Genomic DNA, 18842 nt, shown 5'->3' on the forward strand with positions numbered 1-18842 from the left:
GTGTTACACATTTTGATTACAGAAGTTGCACAATATTGTTTGTAGTGTTTGGCAGTTGCTAGTGTTGCTAACTAAGGACCTCAAATAGCAAAACCACTAAGATTGCACTTGTGCATGTTGGGTGATGATTGGGATTGAACTCAGAATTTCATTAACCTTACATGTGCATAGTAGATGCTCTATGCCTGAGCCATCCAGGCCTCTAGGTTCTTTCTTATTTAAGATGTAAATATTTTCTTTGTATCAATTATGTATATCTAGGAATATTTTAAATAGCCCTTAAAATAGAATAAGTGAATCAGAATTTTGATTCTACATACTGCCACATGCCCTCCAGAATAAATGTACAAACTTCTATATTCTTATGCGTAGATTTTTGTTTGTTTGTTTGTTTGTTGTTTTGAATCATTAATGGACATGCTCAGGACTTTCTTGGTGCCACGAGTGATCTCCGGGCGGTGCTCAGAAAGCTGTGTGGTGCCAGGAATCAAAGCCTGAACCTCACATATACAAGGAATGTGCTCTATCACTGGAGCTACATACAGTCACATCCCTGGTCCCATATTATCAATTTTGGAGAATATGTGTCTATTTATAGTTGAAGAAATTAAATTACATGTTTACATAAAGAAATTAAACATATGTTAAGATAACTATTTTTGCAGCAGAATAGAGGTTGCATGGGAGGGAACTTAACCAATCAGGTTTTTGGAATAGTCCAAACAAATACAGTTTCCTTCATATGTGGGGCTATAAAGAGATACCATAAAGGGAAAAACACTGGCCAAAAGCAACAAAGCCTGAGAGTTGACCAAAAGAACTGAACTTACTGAGAGTGGAGATGAGAGACAGATGGGAAAGTTTTTCAGGGCATTTGGTAGAGGGGAAACTGATATTCTTCTGGTGAGCATGGTGATAGTATATTGTTTGAATGAACTGTATTGTAAGTCATGGTACCTTAGTAAAAATTGGGAAGAAATAAAAACAAAAAAAAATAGATGTAGGTGATTATAAGAAAGGAGAGATGGGAGAACTGACTCTCTAAGTAGAAAAAAAAATTTTTTTTGCTACTTAGGTATGGAAGTTAGCTGAACTTATCCTGGAAATGTATTGACTCCTGAAATATAGAGTCTGTAAAATAAAGAAAAATATTCAGTGTTAGTATTTGAAATTGAATTCAATTGACATCCAAATTTATGTTTAAATTTTGAAGTTGTTTTAAAAATCATTAGTCAAAATTTAATGATTCAGTGGGTATCTCTATTGTAAACGTGTAGGAATCTTAGTTAACAGTCTAGAAAGGCCTTAATTTGTTGTTTTAATTTAAAACTATGGCTTTTTATTTGTTGTTTTACAGTTTTAGAATTTATACATTTTAGATATAACCAAAGGTGCAGTTTGATTCAGAAAGTAGGAAGGAGAAAGAAAGGGCATTTATATTCCTGTGTGTAATTATACTAAAAGCAAGAGTTGGAAAAGAAGGAGATTAAAAATTGCAATTAGGGTGCTGCAAGAGGATTAAGGCTCTTGTTTGTCTTGCACAAGCCAGATTCTGGTTCAATTTTACACACCAGACCCCAAGCCAAACTAGAAGTAATTTTCTGAGCACAAATCCAGGAAGTCCTGAGCACTATGAGGTGTTGCACAGAAGCAAACAAACAATATTTACATTTGTGTGAGTGGGAAGAAAATGGTTAAAGTGAAATTAACAAAATTTATTCCAGTTTATGTTAAGATGACTTTATTTTGGGTCCAGAGAGTTAGTAAGATAATATAACAGTAAGGACACTTGCCTTGCATGTGGAAGACCCAGATTTTATCCCATGAGCCCATAAAATCCCCTAATCCCACCTGGAGTGATCTCTGAGTGCATTTAGGAGTATGCCCTGAGCATTGCCAGGTGTAGCTCCCAGACCCAACTAAATAAAAAATAAAATACTTCTTTCTATTAATTTTGTTTATACTCGCATTTTTAAAGAGAATAAAAGTAGTGAGTTAGAAAGTTCTGTAGCCCCAAGGCAATATTATCACTTCAAAAATGTCTTGATTTTTTTTTCTGAAACTGTAGTTGTCACTTGGTAGTAGGTTCCTTTAGCTTTTAGCACAACACTACATATCAATGTCTTTGAAATGAAAAACTCTAGCATTTGCTTAAGTAATGAACCTTGCATTGATAGTAAATATATCTTATTGTCTCTTGTTGGAAAAAAATATTCTTAGCTTGCTTTTTACTTTACTAGGGACTAAATTCATGGCCTCTTACATTCAGAGCAACTGCTCTAGCACTGAGCTACATCCCTAGCCCACTTCTGCAGAATTACAGAACAAAAGAGGAGATGGAGTAGAAAGAAAGAAGTATAGGCTATTCTGAGTAAATTCAAACAAATAGCACGGAGCAAAGTTTTTTATATCTTTTTCCTTTTTTAACTATTATACAGATAAAGTGAACATTTCAGATCTTTTTATAAATATAGACAAACTTTTATAACAAAGTGAATAAGGTAGTAAGGATAGTGAGTGTTGATTTAATCATATGTGAAGATAAATACAAAAGCAATAAAAATGATACAGCTCAGACATAATTATTTTTGGTTTTTGTTTTGGGGCCACATTAGCTATGTTCAGCCTTTCTCCTGGCCATGGGCTTAAAAATTGCAGCAGAGCAATATACATATTTTAACCTTATGTTACAAAATGTTCAAAAGATATATATAATTAAAACATAACTTAAGTATAGCAAATATTGGGTAAAATGGGAATCTTATAGAATAAAAATACCTTAAATTTTTTGTTGTAAGTACAGTGAGTTTACACATATATTGAAGTGTGAAGCTAAACTCCTGAAATTCTATAGCTTTATAAACTAATGATAAAATAATTTTAAAATTAAATTGTGAACAAGTGAAATAGCAGATTAGAGCAACTCAAAGAATTAGCATACTGAAATATTTATCTGAAGAAATTACCTTATTGGAATAATTATTTAGAGAGGTGGTATGTTAGAAATATAGTAGATGTAATTAATGTATGATGAATGAATGAGAGGGTCAAAAATATTATATTAACGCCTCAAGAAGTAAGGAAAGACAATGGAAGAAAGGGAGGTAACGGCTATTAATAGAACTGCTTTTTGAAAATGTTTTCTCTGGTCCCATTAGTATATGTAATTCTAAGAGAATAATTAAAAGAAATGTGCTAGTGCATACAAAAGTAAAACCAAAGAAACAAAATAAAGCAGAAAAACTCTCGTTGAGGTATTAATGGTTTACAAAGGTGTAAATATTTATGGCCTACCATACCATCTCCCTTCTCCCAACCAAAGTAGCCAGAAAGGATGTACACAAGAATAGCAGCAGGCTTTACATAACACTGGTGAAGACAGACTATTAAAAATCCTCTCCAAGTACTGAAGGATAAGTGCAATTTTAGTAGTCCTGAAAACATTAGACCATTTATAGATAATTGTATCAACAGGCTTTTTGTATAAATTTTATGTGGCGTACTTCAAAAAGAAAAATCATGCTCAGAATAGCCTGAGATGCTAGAAGGATCATTGAATAAATAATGTAGTGGATTGAAATTCAAGTAATTATTGGTTGTGCAAAATATTAATGTATAATCTTTGTCTTAAAATGAAAAGTAAAATTAAAATGCTACTGGGAAGAATAGTGAGAAGCAACTTAGGGTATTAAATTAGAGCCATGGTAAATGTAAGTTAGACCATCTAAAAATTAGTATGGTGGGGCCGGAATGACCACAGTTCATTCTCCTGGCATCCCATATGGTCCTCCAGGCCAATTTCTGAGTGCATAGCCAGGTGTAACCCCTGAGCATCACCAGGTGTGACCCCAAAACCAATATATATATATATATATATACATATATATATATATATATAATGGAAATAGTAATTTCAGTTCATTAAAATTCAGTTAAAAGTCAGTCTACAAAATTAACATTAAAAATATTCTGTAATTAGTCACATGCTTTCTTCAGCCTTGGCTTCCTTAGTGGTACTGAAGAGATAAGTAAACTCAAAAATGTAATCTTGATGCAGTTTTTCATGGTTATTTTAACATAGGACTTTTCGTAAATGAAGACAGTAGTTAACTTTGAAAAGAGAATAATCTTCAATCTGACAAAGTCTGAATTGAGCCAGAATCATACTATAAAGGTAGAACACTTGCTTTTCATGAAGCCAATCTGGATTCCATTTCTTTTCATGCCATATGGTCCCATTTATATGTATGCTCAGAAGAGATCCCTGTGCACAGACCCAGGAGTAACCACTGAACTCTGCCAATGTGGCTGAAAAAAACAAACAAAAAAGTTTGACTTTCCTTATATTTAAATAATAGTTCTGTTAATGCACTATTTTAATTAAGATAAGGAATAGTTTTGGTTTTGGTTTTGGTGGGGGGAGGGTTTATACTCACTAGCTCAAGACTTACTCCTGGCTCTTTGCTCAGGGATCACCCTCAAGGGCTCAGGGGACTGACCACTAGGGTGAACCCAAGTTAGCTACAGCAAGGGAAGCGCCCTATCTCAAGCCCCTTAAATTAAGGATCTTATTTGATCTCCTAAGTATTATTTTGCTAAATTGAAAAACTTCAAAAAAACTTTGAGCATAATTCTTTTTTTGTGTGTGTGGGGGGGTGGGTTTGGATTTTGGTTTTTGGGTCACACCCGGCGGCGCTCAGGGGTTACTCCTGGCTCTATGCTCAGAAATCGCTCCTGGCAGGCTCAGGGGACCATCTGGGACGCTGGGATTCAAACCATTGACCTTCTGCATGAAAGGCAAATGCCTTACCTCCATGCTATCTCTCCAGCTTTGAGCATAATTCTTAACATAAATATCTTTACAATAGAAAACTTCAAAGGTTTTATTTTAATGTCTAAGACTTAAATTCCTCATTATTGGTATCTCTAAAAGTTCTGCCTATTGAAAGTCTTTGCCAAGTTTTCAAGATTATTTCTGGAATGTTTCATTCCTCATACATTTTCTGATAATTCACACATAAAATACATATACACACATATATATTAGGTAATATATATATAATTACATATATATACACACACAGAGGTTTTTTTATTTATTTATTTATTTATTTATTTTGCTTTTTAGTTAGCCAGACCCGGTGACACTCAGGGGTTGCTCCTGGCGATGCACTCAGAAATTGCTCCTGGCTTGGGGGGCCATCTGAAACACCAGGGGATGGAACCAAGATCAGTCCTAAGTTAGTGCATGTAAGGCAAATGTCCTACCACTTGCACCACCGCTCTGGCCCCATGTTATATTATTTCTAATAGAACTATTCTTTTTATAGTTTCTTTGACGATAGCCCCAAATGAAATTTTGATAAATCAGTGCCTTTAATACAAGTAATAGTATCATTTGTTCTAAACACTCCTATGTGTTAATAATGCTGCCTTGAGCATTTTATATTTTCTATCTCAGAAAGCAACATACAGAAATATTTTCTTTGTTTGAATAATGTAGACAGTGCCTTATAATAGGAATGTATTTAATACTGGATTAAGGGATTCATTTAGGGGCTGGAACCATAGCACAGCAGTAAGGTGTTTGTCTTGCAAACGGCCAACCCAGGACAGAACCTGGTTCGATTTCTGGCATGCCATATGGTCCCCTGAGCCTGCCAAGAACGATTTCTGAGCACAGAGCCAATGTAACCCCTGAGCACTGCTGGGTGTGGTCAAATATCAAAGAAAAAAATTGAATCTATAGAATTGAGTTCCCACCTGGAATCTTTTACTGATGTATTCTGTGACTTTGGATTAATATTCAGATTTATTGACCAACATTTCTTTTACTTAAAAAATGTGAAATAAAAAATGGCATTTCAGTGTTCTGTTACAAAGGAATGTTTTTCCATTACTGTGTGTCCTCTCTTATTTCTTGGAGCAGGGCTTTATAGTTTTCTTTGTATAGGTCCTTCACATCTTTGGTCAAGTTGACTCTAAGATATTTGAGTTTGTGTGGCACTAACGTGAATCAGATTGCCTTCTTAACGTCCATCTCTTCCCTATCATTATTGGTGTATAAAAAGGCCATTGATTTCTGTGTGTTAATTTTGTATCCTGCCACCTTGCTATATGCATCTATTGTTTCTAGAAGCTTTTTGGTAGAGTCTTTAGGGTTTTCTAAGTACAGTATCATGTCATCTGCAAACAGTGAGAGCTTGATTTCCTTTCCTATCTGGATGCCCTTAATACCTTTTTTCTTACCTGATCGCTATAGCAAGTACTTCCAGTACTATGTTAAAGAGGAGTGGTGAGAGTGGACAGCCTTGTCTTGTACCAGAATTTAGAGGAAAGTCTTTTAGTTTTTCTTCATTGAGGATAATATTTGCCATTGGCTTGTGGTAGATGGCTTCAACTAGATTGAGAAAGGTTCCTTCATTCCCATCTTGCTGAGAGTTTGATCAAGAATAGGTGTTGGACCTTATCAAATGCTTTCTCTGCATCTATTGATATGATCATGTGATTTTTATTTTTTTTGTTGTTGATGTTTTGTATTATGTTGATAGATTTACGGATGTTAAACCATCCTTGCATTCCTGGGATGAAACCTACTTGGTCGTAGTGTATGATCTTCTTGATGATGCATTGGATCCTATTTGCCAGGATTATGTTGAAGATCTTTGTATCTGCATTCATCAGGGATATTGGTCTGTAATTTTCTTTTTTGGCAGCATCTCTGTCTGGTTTTGGTATCAAGGTGATGTTAGCTTCATAAATGCTCTTTGGGAGTGTTCCCGTTTTTTCAATTTCATGGAAGAGCCTGGCTAGAATTGGTAGTAGCTCCTCTTGAAAGGCTTGAAAGAATTCATTAGTAAATCCATCTGGGCCTGGGCTTTTCTTTTTAGGCAGCTGTTTGATTACAGTTTCAATTTCTTCCATAGTGATGGGGGTATTTAGATGTGCTACATCCTCCTTACTTAACCATGGAAGGTTATAAGTATCCAGGAATTTATCCATTTCTTCTAGGTTCTCATGTTTAGTAGCATAAAGTTTCTCAAAGTAGTCTCTGATTATCCTTTGGGTCTCTGCAGTATCTGTCGTGATCTCCCCCTTTTCACTTCTTATATGGGTTATCAGGTGTCTCTCTCTCTCTTTGTGAATTTTGCCAATGGTCTACAAAGGAATGTTATTTAACTAGAGAATATCCATAGGTGCATTGTAAAAAAGATATTATGAATAAAAACTTCTCATTTAAATATTTCTTCTATTATTGAACTATATACTTATAGTGTTTATAGTGCTTTGTTCTAGTGAACAGGAGATCTAAATGATTTTCACAGCCTTATACAATTATGTGGTATATATAATGTTATTATAATTATAATATATTATATTATATATTATATATTATAATATTATAATTATAATAATACTGAATTTTTGTTAATTAAAATTCCCTTATTTTTAAATTTCAATTTATAAGAATAATAGATATTATTACACTTCCTTATAAATAGAAAACTAAAGGATAAATTTCTGGTGATAATTAGAAAACTATAGGTGATAATCTTTTAATATGGGAAACATAAGGGCTGTGATTATAAGTGAATAAAAAGTGATCATAAAATAAGAGCTTAGCAACTTTAAAATCAATTACTACTGAAAATGGATTACTTAATTCAAATAACAGTATGTCACAACTTTCAAATACTATGTGTTAAAGTTATTTTTTCTAATCTTACTTTCAGAATTTTTACTTTATTATATTTATTCATAGCAGAAATATTGAATTTCTTTGCTCTTATGACATATTGCACTCATCTCCCTCATGTTCCAATTGACAGCTAATTTTAAAACTGATAGTGGTGTGATGACAAAATGTAACATCTTATAATAATTAAAATAGAATCAGCAATGGGACTACTGAGAATTCTGTTTATGGGTGATTGTCCTCCCACTGTAACTTTAGATTGTCCTCTTTTTTTGCATCTTTGTTCTCATAATTAAAAATAAAAAATTAATAAAAAAAGAAAAATAATTAAAATAGAAAGCAACACCTTTTGATAATAATTTTTAATGAAAGCAGTTTTTCCACACATTCCACCTCTTTTACATCACCTAATGTTCTTCCAACTTCTTTACATATGACTGCTTAGGTGATAATCTAATTATCCAAAAGGAAAATTCTTTGTTATAATAGTAACATTCCTAAGGTAAATACATTTTAAAGAGATCACCAGAGATAATGGTTCCATCTCCCTCTGTAAGGCACTTTCAAATCTGTTTGCAATGAGCCTTTTGCAAATAGTTGTTAAAGCCTAAATTAAAATGTTTAGGTATATCTAGGCTGGAGCAGTAATACAGAGACCAGGCATTTGCCTTTTACATGGTCAACCTGGATTCAATTCCCTTGTTCCCATATGGTTGCTAAATTTACAAGGAGTGATATCTCAGTGCAGAGTCAGGAGTAAGCCCTGAGCACTGTCGGGTGTGGACCAAAAACCAAAGAAATAAAAATGTTGAAATATAGCCTAAATTGTATTGTTATACAAATACTCAAAAATTTTTATATCTTTAAAACCAAATAATTGTGTGTGAACATAAATAAAATATAAAATCTATGTATTAATATATTACTTGTCTTAACTTACGTTAGTCTTTACTAATCATATTTAAAAAAAAAAACTTAAGAGACTGACTATAGAAAGGAAGACTGTTTATTGTTTATATATTCCAGTTCAATGAACAGACTGCAACCTTTCAGTACAATTTTAAGTTGGACCATCTTTTAATTTCATCTTTCTTCAAATTTAAGAAACAAGATATTTCAGTGGCCAGAGAGAATGTACAGTGGGTAGGGCATTTGCCTTGCATGTAGCCTTACTGGTTTGATCCCCAGTCTCATATGGTCCCCTGAGATCTGCCAGGAGTAATTCCTTAATAAAGAGCCAGGAGTAATCCCTGAATATGGTCATTTGAACTGTTAAGGGAATGTTATATTTTCTGTATTGTTAAAATACATATATAATTAATACCTAACATTAATGAAAAACTTAATTTTTTCAATAAAAATATTTTGAATATTAAAAATTAGTAATCCAAAGAAATTTCACTTTATCTTTCATGAATGAGATATAAAGTTATACTATTAAAATTAGTGGGCTATGAATATAAGTATACTTGTGAATATCTCATGTGAAATAATTACGAGTATTCTGAGGTTTTACTTGATGATTTAATTAAAATCGAAATCTAGGGGCTGGAGCAATAGCGCAGTGGTATGACGTTTACCTTGAACGCAGCTGAGCCAGGACGGGCCTGGGCTTGATCCCCGGCATCCCATATGGTTCCCCGTGCCTGCCAGGAGCGATTTCTGAGTGCAGAGCCAGGAGTAATCCCTGAGCGTCACTGGGTGTGGCCCAAAAAACAAACAAAAAAATTGAAGTCTGTATAGAGGATACAAGTGAAAAATATCACTGTGTAATGTCTAAAACAGCTTTTCACTACTGTATATTCAAATTGGTCATTTAGTATGATTTTATCTAAATGTTAGTGAAAAAGTTGGGTTTTTTTTTGGGGGGGGGCCACACCCGGTAATGCTCAGGGGTTACTCCTGGCTATGCGCTCAGAAATTGCTCCTGGCTTGGGGGACGTCGGGAGATGGAACCTAGGTCCAATAGGTTAGCATGCACACGGTAGAAGCCTTACTGCTTGTGCCACTGCACCAGCCCCAGGAGTTCTTTTTTTTGGGGGTGGGGTTATACTTGGACATCTTTCAAACATTCATGATATGTAGTAAAAAAAAAACAACACACAGTTTCAGTCATTTAACAACTGATTTTTTTTTGCTCGAACATTGAAACAAATCTATTCGTTGAATGGAATGAAAAATGATAATTGCCTATTTTTTCTTTCTGTAAATTTGATTTTTTATCAAGCCTGGTCTTATTTAAAAAGTATAAAACTTGAGCAAAAAGACAAAATGAAGTATCTTCACTTTTAAACCTTGCTGCTTCCAGGAATAGAGGAGTTAGAAAACCAACACAGCAATAAGCTCATATCTCACAAGTAGAGGGACAGATACCATTTCAAGCTACCTTCATTTCTTGATTGCAGAATTCTCCTTCATTGTAGTGTAGATTAAATAAATTACTCCCGTTATATGTGACACTGATATATTTATGGTTGGTTCAGGGGTGTTTGCCATTAAGACAAAATTAACAGAATCTGCTAGTGAATGTTTTTAATTATCTAGGAGCATGGAGGACTGCCATGATAATAATGTGACTGTTACTCTATTCTGTTCATAAATGAGAATATAAAGGAATAAATTTGTAGCTGGTACTCCTAGCAGTTAGAGGTGTATGTAAATTTGATTCATCATGTATTGTCCTAGAAGAGAACTGTATTAAAAATCACAGCTCTGGACTGCAGGATATTTATGATTACAGGCTCTGAAGTGTTAGTTTATTTTAACCATTTTAAAAGTTTAAAATAATGTGTTTACCTTCTTTGGTGAGGAGACCGGAGATATTAGTTGCCTTGCATTAAACTGTCTGTATTTTACTCAATTTATCCCTTCATTAGGTCTGTATTTTACTAAGTCTTCAGATTTTTTTCAAATATACTTTAAGTTGACTATATAATGATTATGAAGGTTAGATCAAGTGGTACACAACATCATTAATCTACCTCATTCCTCCCCACAGCAATTAATAGAAGTGTGGTTCTCTAAGCAGTCTAACATAATCTGGAGACCTGTTAGAAATGAAAAATTCGTATGCCCATTCTATATATTCTGAATTAGACTAATTTGCTGTCTCAAAATCTCTAAATAGGACACAACTAGTGTTAGAATTTAACTGACTTTACATTGACAGTTTTTTATTTATTTTATTTTTTAATTAATTTTAATTGAATCACCATGAGACACAATTACAAATACACAATTGCAAAATTTTGATTGAGTTTCAGTCATACAATGTTCCGACACCCATCCCTTCACCAATATACATTTACCCTCCTACCTGCCTCCATGACAGAATCCCCCCACTCTTCCTTTCTCTTTTCTTTCATTATTTATGACACGTGGCTTGTAGCATTATAATTGAAGGGATATTATGCATATCACTTTACCTTACCTTCTTTCAGCACCCAACTTTGTCCAGAATGATACTCTTCGACTGTCATTTTCATAGTCATCCCTTCTCTGCTCGAACTGTACCCCTCTCCTCCCAGGCTTCCTACCACAGAATAGTCCTCCTGGCCCTCATCTCTATTGTCTTTGGGTATTATTATCATACTATATATTTTTAATAGTCCTCAAATGAGTGCTGTCATTCTATTTATCTCTTTCTCTCACTCAGAATATAAGTATTGAACATTCTTTGCAGAACAAAGATATACAGTGCTTTAATTATTGTCATCCGAACAGTTCAGCCATGTTTTTAGTATCCATTGAAGTATTGCCGTGATAGACTTTACTACTTAGGATTATTTAATCAATGATGGTCACTATAGTAATTATTAGAAAGAAATTCTAAATAACTCTACATAGTCAGCTAGTAGGCATGTAAGAATTAACATGCAAATTATGCTTTGTTAACAAATTACATCAAAATTTTACTATTTTTTAAAAATACAGAATGGATTGTCTGCATTTTGTATTCTATTCAATTGTACAAGAATTGGTAAGGAGAGGTATATCTCTCTATATTAATATTGCCTACCTATCAATGGCTATATGTAATCAATATCAGTAGACCTATTTGTGTTGGGTATATTCTCTAAATATACATTTGCATTTGGAAGTACTCCATTAATTAAAGTCTTTGGAAATTATTAGAGAGAAAAGCAACTTGTATATCATTTAGAGAAGGGATATGTTTTTAAGGAAGTTTGTGGTGGTTAATTATTAGAAACTCATTAATAGAGTTTTTAATAATAATAAATGAAAGTATTAAGAATAAAAGATATTAGTAAAAGTACTGTTTACATGAATTTTTCAGTCATCCATTTAAGAATTTTTACACATGAACTTTACATATGGCTTTGCATATCATAGACTACTCTAGCATGGCCTCCTGCTAAAAATAACCACACAGGCAACTTTATAATTGCTGGATTTCACAATTATAGGATTATTTATAGTCATTATTGATCTTGTATTCAATATGAATAAAAAAGTAAGTTATCACCCAAACCTCCCAAGGCATTGTAAAAAATCTTGGGGAAATACAAATGCTTTATATAAATGTGATTTATTATTATTTTAAAGTTCATTTTATACTTTTTTTACTTCTGAATAATTGCACTTAATCTGCTCTTCAATTTTTAATTACAGGCCACAAAAGAAGTAATAGAACGGGAAGCACCAGGAATGGCCCTAGCAATGTTGATGGGATCACTTAATGTTACACCTCTGGGCATGCTCTCTAGGTAAGAAAGCCCACAACATATTGCACATAAACTTAATCCCATACCATTCCAATACCTAGTAGACAGAAGAAAATTTAGATAGAACACTTAATTTTGTCTCCTACCTTACTCAGAGTTAAGACTCTAGTAACTTCAATTAGGCTAATTTTGTTCCAGCTTCCTTTAAAGTTATGTGTGTGTTTAAAGATTTCCGAAAATTTTATTGCTAAAAGTTGTCAATTCTAACCTAGAGAAGAGTCCAGCTACTGAGATATTGATTCATAATTATTTTAATAATTAATATGCTGTATTATTAAATATTAGTTTAATAAAAACAAACTTTTTTTTTTTTTGGTTTTTCAGACCACACCCATTTGATGCTCAGGGGTTACTCCTGACTAAGCACTCAGGAATCGCCCCTGGCTTGGGGGGACCATATGGGACACCGGGGATTTGAACCACGGTCGCGATCTTTCCTTGGCTAGCGCTTGCAAGGCAGACACCTTACCTCTAGCGCCACCTCGCTGGCCCCAACAAAACAATTTTTAAGTAGACTATTAAAGGTTTTTTGTTTGTTTTTTGTTTTGGGGACACACCTGGTAGCACTCAGGGATTATTCCTGGCTCTGTGCTCAGAAAACATTTCTGGCAGGTTGGGGGACCATATGGGATGCCGGGAATCAAACCTGTGTCCATCCTGGGTTGGCCGTGTACAAGGCAAAAGCCTACCACTGTGCTAATACTCTTATCCAACTATTGAGAATTTGGGGGTTTTTTCTGCCAATTTATAAATAGATGTGTAGCTATATAAAATGTAGCCATGAAAAATGTTGAGTTTATTCAGAAGCCAGATATAAAGCACAGCGATTAAAGTACTTGCCTTATGTGCAACTGACCCTGGTTTCATCACTGCCACCACATATGGTTAGTGAACTCCACCAAGAGTGATCCCTGACCACAGAATTGGATTAAACTCTGTGCAGTACAATGTGTGGCCCTTAAATAAAAACAAGGGCCTTCATAGATAGTCCAGCAAGTAGGACGCTTGCCTTGCACACAGCCAACTTGAGTTTAACCTGAGCACTGCTAAGAGTGGAGTGAACTTTGAGCATAGTTCCATGAGTAAGTCCTGAATGCTGCCAGTTATGCCCCCCAAATAATAGTAATTCTTAGTTTATTCAGGTAAACTTTTACTTTTTCACAGCATAGCATATTTATTATGCTAAATTAATACTGTATTTGTACAGTAAATCCTCACTTAACATCAATATGTTGTTATAAAATAAAAATTTTAAATATAATAAAGTCAGTTCATCAAATAGATTGTTGTTTACTCAACATCAGCCAGGAATTCTTTTTCCTCATCTACATATGAGTGAATTTAGTGGAGTAGCATTATTAGAGTGCCTGCTATATATTAATGTATTTTTAATTATATTTTTGTTGACATAAATGTTAAAATTCATTTTGATGACTTAGATTTTTCTTTATTTTAGAATTTTTTATATTAAAAGCCATTATTGAGGTATACATCATTTAAATTAAATTCAGGAATAATATTTTGAGAATGTTGATTAGGTAGCTTTGGATTTAACAGACAATTGATGTCAGAGCAAAACGAAAGTATATGGCAACTTTGTATTTGCTGGAAGTTATCACCATTTCGCATGGAATATGGGTCAGAATACCTTGTGAGTTTTTTAGACTAAGTTCTTATCTCATTAAGCCACTTGAAGCACATAGCTTGAGAAATGAACACGTCATTATTTATTTTCTTTTATTCTGTACTGTTAAAAAAAAAGTATGTAATGGGGCCAGAGAGATAGCATGGAGGTAGGAAGTTTGCCTTGCATACAGAAGGACAGTGGTTCGAAACCCGGCATACCGTATGGTTCCCCGAGCCTTCCAGGAGCAAATTATGAGTATAGAGCCAGAAGTAACCCCTGAGCGCTGCCAGATGTGACCCAGAAGCCAAAAAAAAATAAAAGTATGTAAAGTATCATGTTAGAGATATTAAATTGAAAAGTCCATGCTGACCTTTAAGGAACTCACATTGATTTTGTTTGCTTTGTTTTTGTTTTGGAGTCACACTGGCAGTACTCAGGGCTTACTCCTGGCTTTGCACTCAAGGATCAGTCTTGGTAGGCTCAAGGGACCATATAGGGTGCCAGGAATTGAACCCAGTTTCACCACATGCAAGGCAAGCACCTTACATATACTATTGCTCGGACTTCTCACATTCTTGTATGTTCTTTTACCCTGTATGTTATGAGGATAATTGATTAGGTCATAAATTAAACTTCATATCTTTCATATTTTTAATCATATATAGTTCAGTGAATGTAATGTTATTTTTTGATTGATTGATTGATTGGTTGGTTTTAAGGCCACACCAATCGGCGCTTAGGGGTTCCTCTTGGCTCTGCACTCAGAAATTGCTCCTGGCAGGTTCTGGGGACTGAATGGGATGCTGGGATTTGAACTGGGTCCCTTCCACAACGGCCGCCTGCAAGGCAAATATCCTACCGCTATGCTATCTCTCCGGCGGCTGTAATGTTATTTTTTTTAAGTCTCAGTATAAACATTGAGCCTAGTAAGAATAGAAAGAGAAAGAAGATAGAGACTTTACCTCAAGAATCCCACCATTTGAGGTGAGAGCTATAGCACAGTGGATAGGACCTTTGCTTTACACACTCCTGACCCAGGTTTGATCCCTGCCATCCTATATGGTCTGCCAAGTGTAATTCCTGGTTTCAGAGTCAGAAGTTATGACTGAGCACTGCTGGATACTGCCCTCAAACAAAGAATCCCACCATCTACTTAGAGAAGTGTTCTTAGAAATTATTAAATAATATTTATTTATTTATTTTGGTTTTGGGGGTCACACCTGGTGGTGCTCAGGGGTTACTCCTGGCTCTGCACTCAGAAATCGCTCCTGGCTTGGGGACCAGATGGGAAGCTGGGGATCAAACCACTGTTCGTCCTGTGTTGGTCACGTGCAAGGCAAATGCCCTACTGCTGTACTATCGCTTGGGGCCCTAAATAACTCTTTTAATTGTGCCTATCCTTGACCTAGCATAGAAATAACTGGCTCTTGTCCTACTGAAAATATTTTCTGGATTTTCCATCCTCTATCTTTTGAATATGCATAATTACTAGATTGCTGAGTAGATAACTAAGTGGAAGCTGATACTAAGTACGTTGGAATAATTCATTATTTTTGTGCCATAGACTTGGAAGTTAAAATATACACATGCTAGCTATATTATATACCATGTAAGTAGTAGTATACACAGCAAATATCATTCTTTGCTTTTTTATTGTACTTGACTTTATAAATTTCTAAAGAAATTTGTGTGTATACCAAAAGCCGCTCTGTAAATGATGCTAGTGAGGTCAGATCCCAAGATGTAGAAGTCACAGATGAGGTCTTAGTCACTGGTGAGGTCAGATCTTGGCAAGATGCTTACAAAGAAGCATCCACCAGCCACTTTGGGAGAGTAACTCTGTTTATTGTAAATTGGAATTGGACTCTTATGCTTCTGTGTTTAAAGAAGACAAGATAAGGGGATTAAGGAAAGCAGGGTAGGTGTTCTGAGTGTGTGTGCTTAACAGGGTGTGTGCTTAAGTGATTAGCTATAGTGCTCAATATCATGTTTTATCAGGATAATGCAAATCAGATTCACAAGTGTCATCTCACAACTGTTAAAGTGACTAATATAAAAAAAGCTAAGAGATACCTAGTGAAGATGCCCCAAAAAGTATAACATTCAGGGACTAGAGCAGAATATAAAATAAGTAAGTCATGGGTTGTACTTTACATATGAAATATTCTATTTTTTTTTTATTTTTGGGCTACGCCCAGTGATGCTCAGGGGTTACTCCTGGCTATGCACTCAGAAATCACTCCTGGCTTGGGAGACCATATGGGATGCTGGGGATAAAACCCAGATCCATATTGCATCAACCACATGCAAGGCAAATGCCCTGCCACTGCACTATAGTTTTGGCCCTATACATTTGAAATATTCTAAAAGTAGTTTTGTTTTTTGAGCCATATCAAACGTGCAAGATTACTCTGAGCTCCAGTATTACTCCAAGTGTGTACAAGGGATGATATAAAATGCTGGGGCCCTGCCCACTGTAATATTGCTCTGGACCCTGACCATATTATTTTTAATTGTAATGTGTGGTTGTATTGGTAGATTAAATTTATTGTGGCAGTCATTTCTCAATATATATATAAAAAAATCATTGTTCCCTGGAAACTAATAGAATGCCTTATCAATTGTATCTTAAGTAAAATAAAAATATATGGTTAGTTTTGAATAAATAACTATTAACTATGCTCTTTATGATTAGGACTACATAAAAGCAGAGCAAGTCAGTTTGGGTCTTTTTATCATATGACAGTTATCAATGATTAAGTCTAGTCATAGGAAGAAGTTTTGAAGAAACAATTCTTATGTATGTTTTAAGATCTTGTAAAATTTTAAAAATAAACTAATTTAATACCTTTTTAAAAATGATGACATTCACAGTTGATGTGGCCCCATCCCCCCCATGCTTCCTGTGTAACATGATCTTACCTGCAAGGCCCCTCCCATTCTTGGGAGGGGTCTTGGGAAGGTTAGATAAGGCCTTTGACCAATAGGGAAGAGGATTAAGAACTTTGCCAGCATGGAGAGGGAACAGGAGGAGACTTGGCTGGAAAAGGCTAAGACACAGGCATGTGTAAATGGTTAAGATAGATGGGGCTGGTGAGGTGGCGCTAGAGGTAAGGTGTCTGCCTTGCAAGTGCTAGCCAAGGAAGGACCACGGTTTGATCCCCCGGTGTCCCATATGGTCCCCCCAAGCCAGGGGCAATTTCTGAGCACTTCGCCAGGAGTAACCCCTGAGGATCAAACAGATGTGGCCCCAAAAAAACAAAACAAACAAAAATAAAGATAGACCACACATGTGGTAGATAGGGCATAAATAAAACTGATATTTCCTAATGCCTGTCTCTGGATGAGTTTTCTACCCACCGCGACCACCTGAAGTTGCTGACCCACCCGTTAATGGGGGATGGAGCCCGTGGCCAGGGCCTAAGGACAAAGGCCTCCATCTCCATCCAACTCCATCATAAGGGCCTTCTTCATTATTTTAAACAACAACAGTAATCTTTGAAAGACATATATACTTGAATTGCTTATATCTATTAAAGAATGTATTAACAATTGAACTCTCAAATCTTTGTTGCATTCACGTGAAAAAATATATTTAACTTAATTCTATATTTCCTGAGAAGCAGAATCTCAAGTTTAAGTATTATTCAAACAATTTCTTTAAGAGTTAGACTTTAGAACAAAAATTGCTGTATTAAGCATACTTTTGCACTATCTCATTGAAATGAGAATAAAGCTAAAGAATGAATGTGATTTACTTATAGTCAAATTGTATTAAAGTGATTATTTTGATTTTTCATTTAGTGCATTTTTAGTATACCACACTAAGCCACTATTCTAAAAATTTTAGCTAGAATGCCAGGTTTTATATTTTAGTTGGTAAATCTTTAATTATTTTGTTTTCAAAACAGTCACATATAAAAACCTTATATTTGTTATTGAATATACTTAAACCAGTGATCATTGTAATCCACTCTTCATTTTGTTTCTCTTTGCTTTTAGGCCTGTGTGTGGAATCAGAGGGAAAACACTCATAATTAACCTACCAGGTAGTAAGAAAGGATCTCAGGTAAGTAATCTTAAATTTATATAGTTTAGTATAAAGAGTTTAGGTCTATATAAAAAAAATAAGCCAATCAAAAATAGTTGGAGCATTCCACAGGATTTTCTTTAATTCTAAAATGATTTGCTGTTCTGTGCATTCCCAAAACCACCACAATTTCAAAACTTCACTAGAAAGAATGCACTGAAAGATATTCTTATGTTGATGTTTTATTACAATGAAGATATGAAGGTTTAAAATCAACCAAGGGAAAGAACTGCATAAGAAAGAGTAGTGAAAAGGATAGAAAATATAGAACTTCCATTTTCCTCTTTCAGTGTGTGAACTGGAAGAAATATTGACAATTGGAGAAGCACCTATTTTCCAAAATTCATAATTTACATTGGGTCTTCTATACAGTCATGTGTTTAACTTTTAGCCACTAATTTCCAAATGTTGGGCTAATCAATCTCCAATAGTATTCACAGGGAGAAATCTTGTCGCCATCATAAATCACGATATTGTTTGGTGCTCTAAGCAAACAGCAGTGAGGTCAAAACAGAGGTCATGCTTTTCTAGAATAAGGTTATTTTTTTATTATACAAACTACCTCCAACCTCTGGCTAAGGCTTTCTTCATCAAAATTTTCAGAATTATCTGAGTGGCTATCTGTGTATGATAGCATTTATATTAAAAAAACAATGAACAGTGTAAAGTAACACTTCAACTCAA

The 18842-nt window shown here is 34.7% G+C and overlaps 1 protein-coding gene across 13 annotated transcripts in view; it reads left to right on the forward strand.

Annotated features, from left to right (window-relative positions):
* The window catches only part of GPHN (gephyrin), a 398145-nt gene that overhangs the window by 166108 nt on the left and 213195 nt on the right, over nucleotides 1-18842 (forward strand). For all 13 annotated transcript variants that reach the window (XM_049770336.1, XM_049770338.1, XM_049770337.1 and 10 more), the window contains 2 exons: nucleotides 12329-12423; nucleotides 18071-18137. In XM_049770336.1, coding sequence (XP_049626293.1) covers nucleotides 12329-12423; nucleotides 18071-18137 — 162 coding nt within the window. The remainder of the gene's footprint in view (nucleotides 1-12328; nucleotides 12424-18070; nucleotides 18138-18842) is intronic.

This window comes from Suncus etruscus, chromosome 3 (assembly GCF_024139225.1).
Source record: "Suncus etruscus isolate mSunEtr1 chromosome 3, mSunEtr1.pri.cur, whole genome shotgun sequence".
Lineage (NCBI taxonomy): Eukaryota > Metazoa > Chordata > Mammalia > Eulipotyphla > Soricidae > Suncus > Suncus etruscus.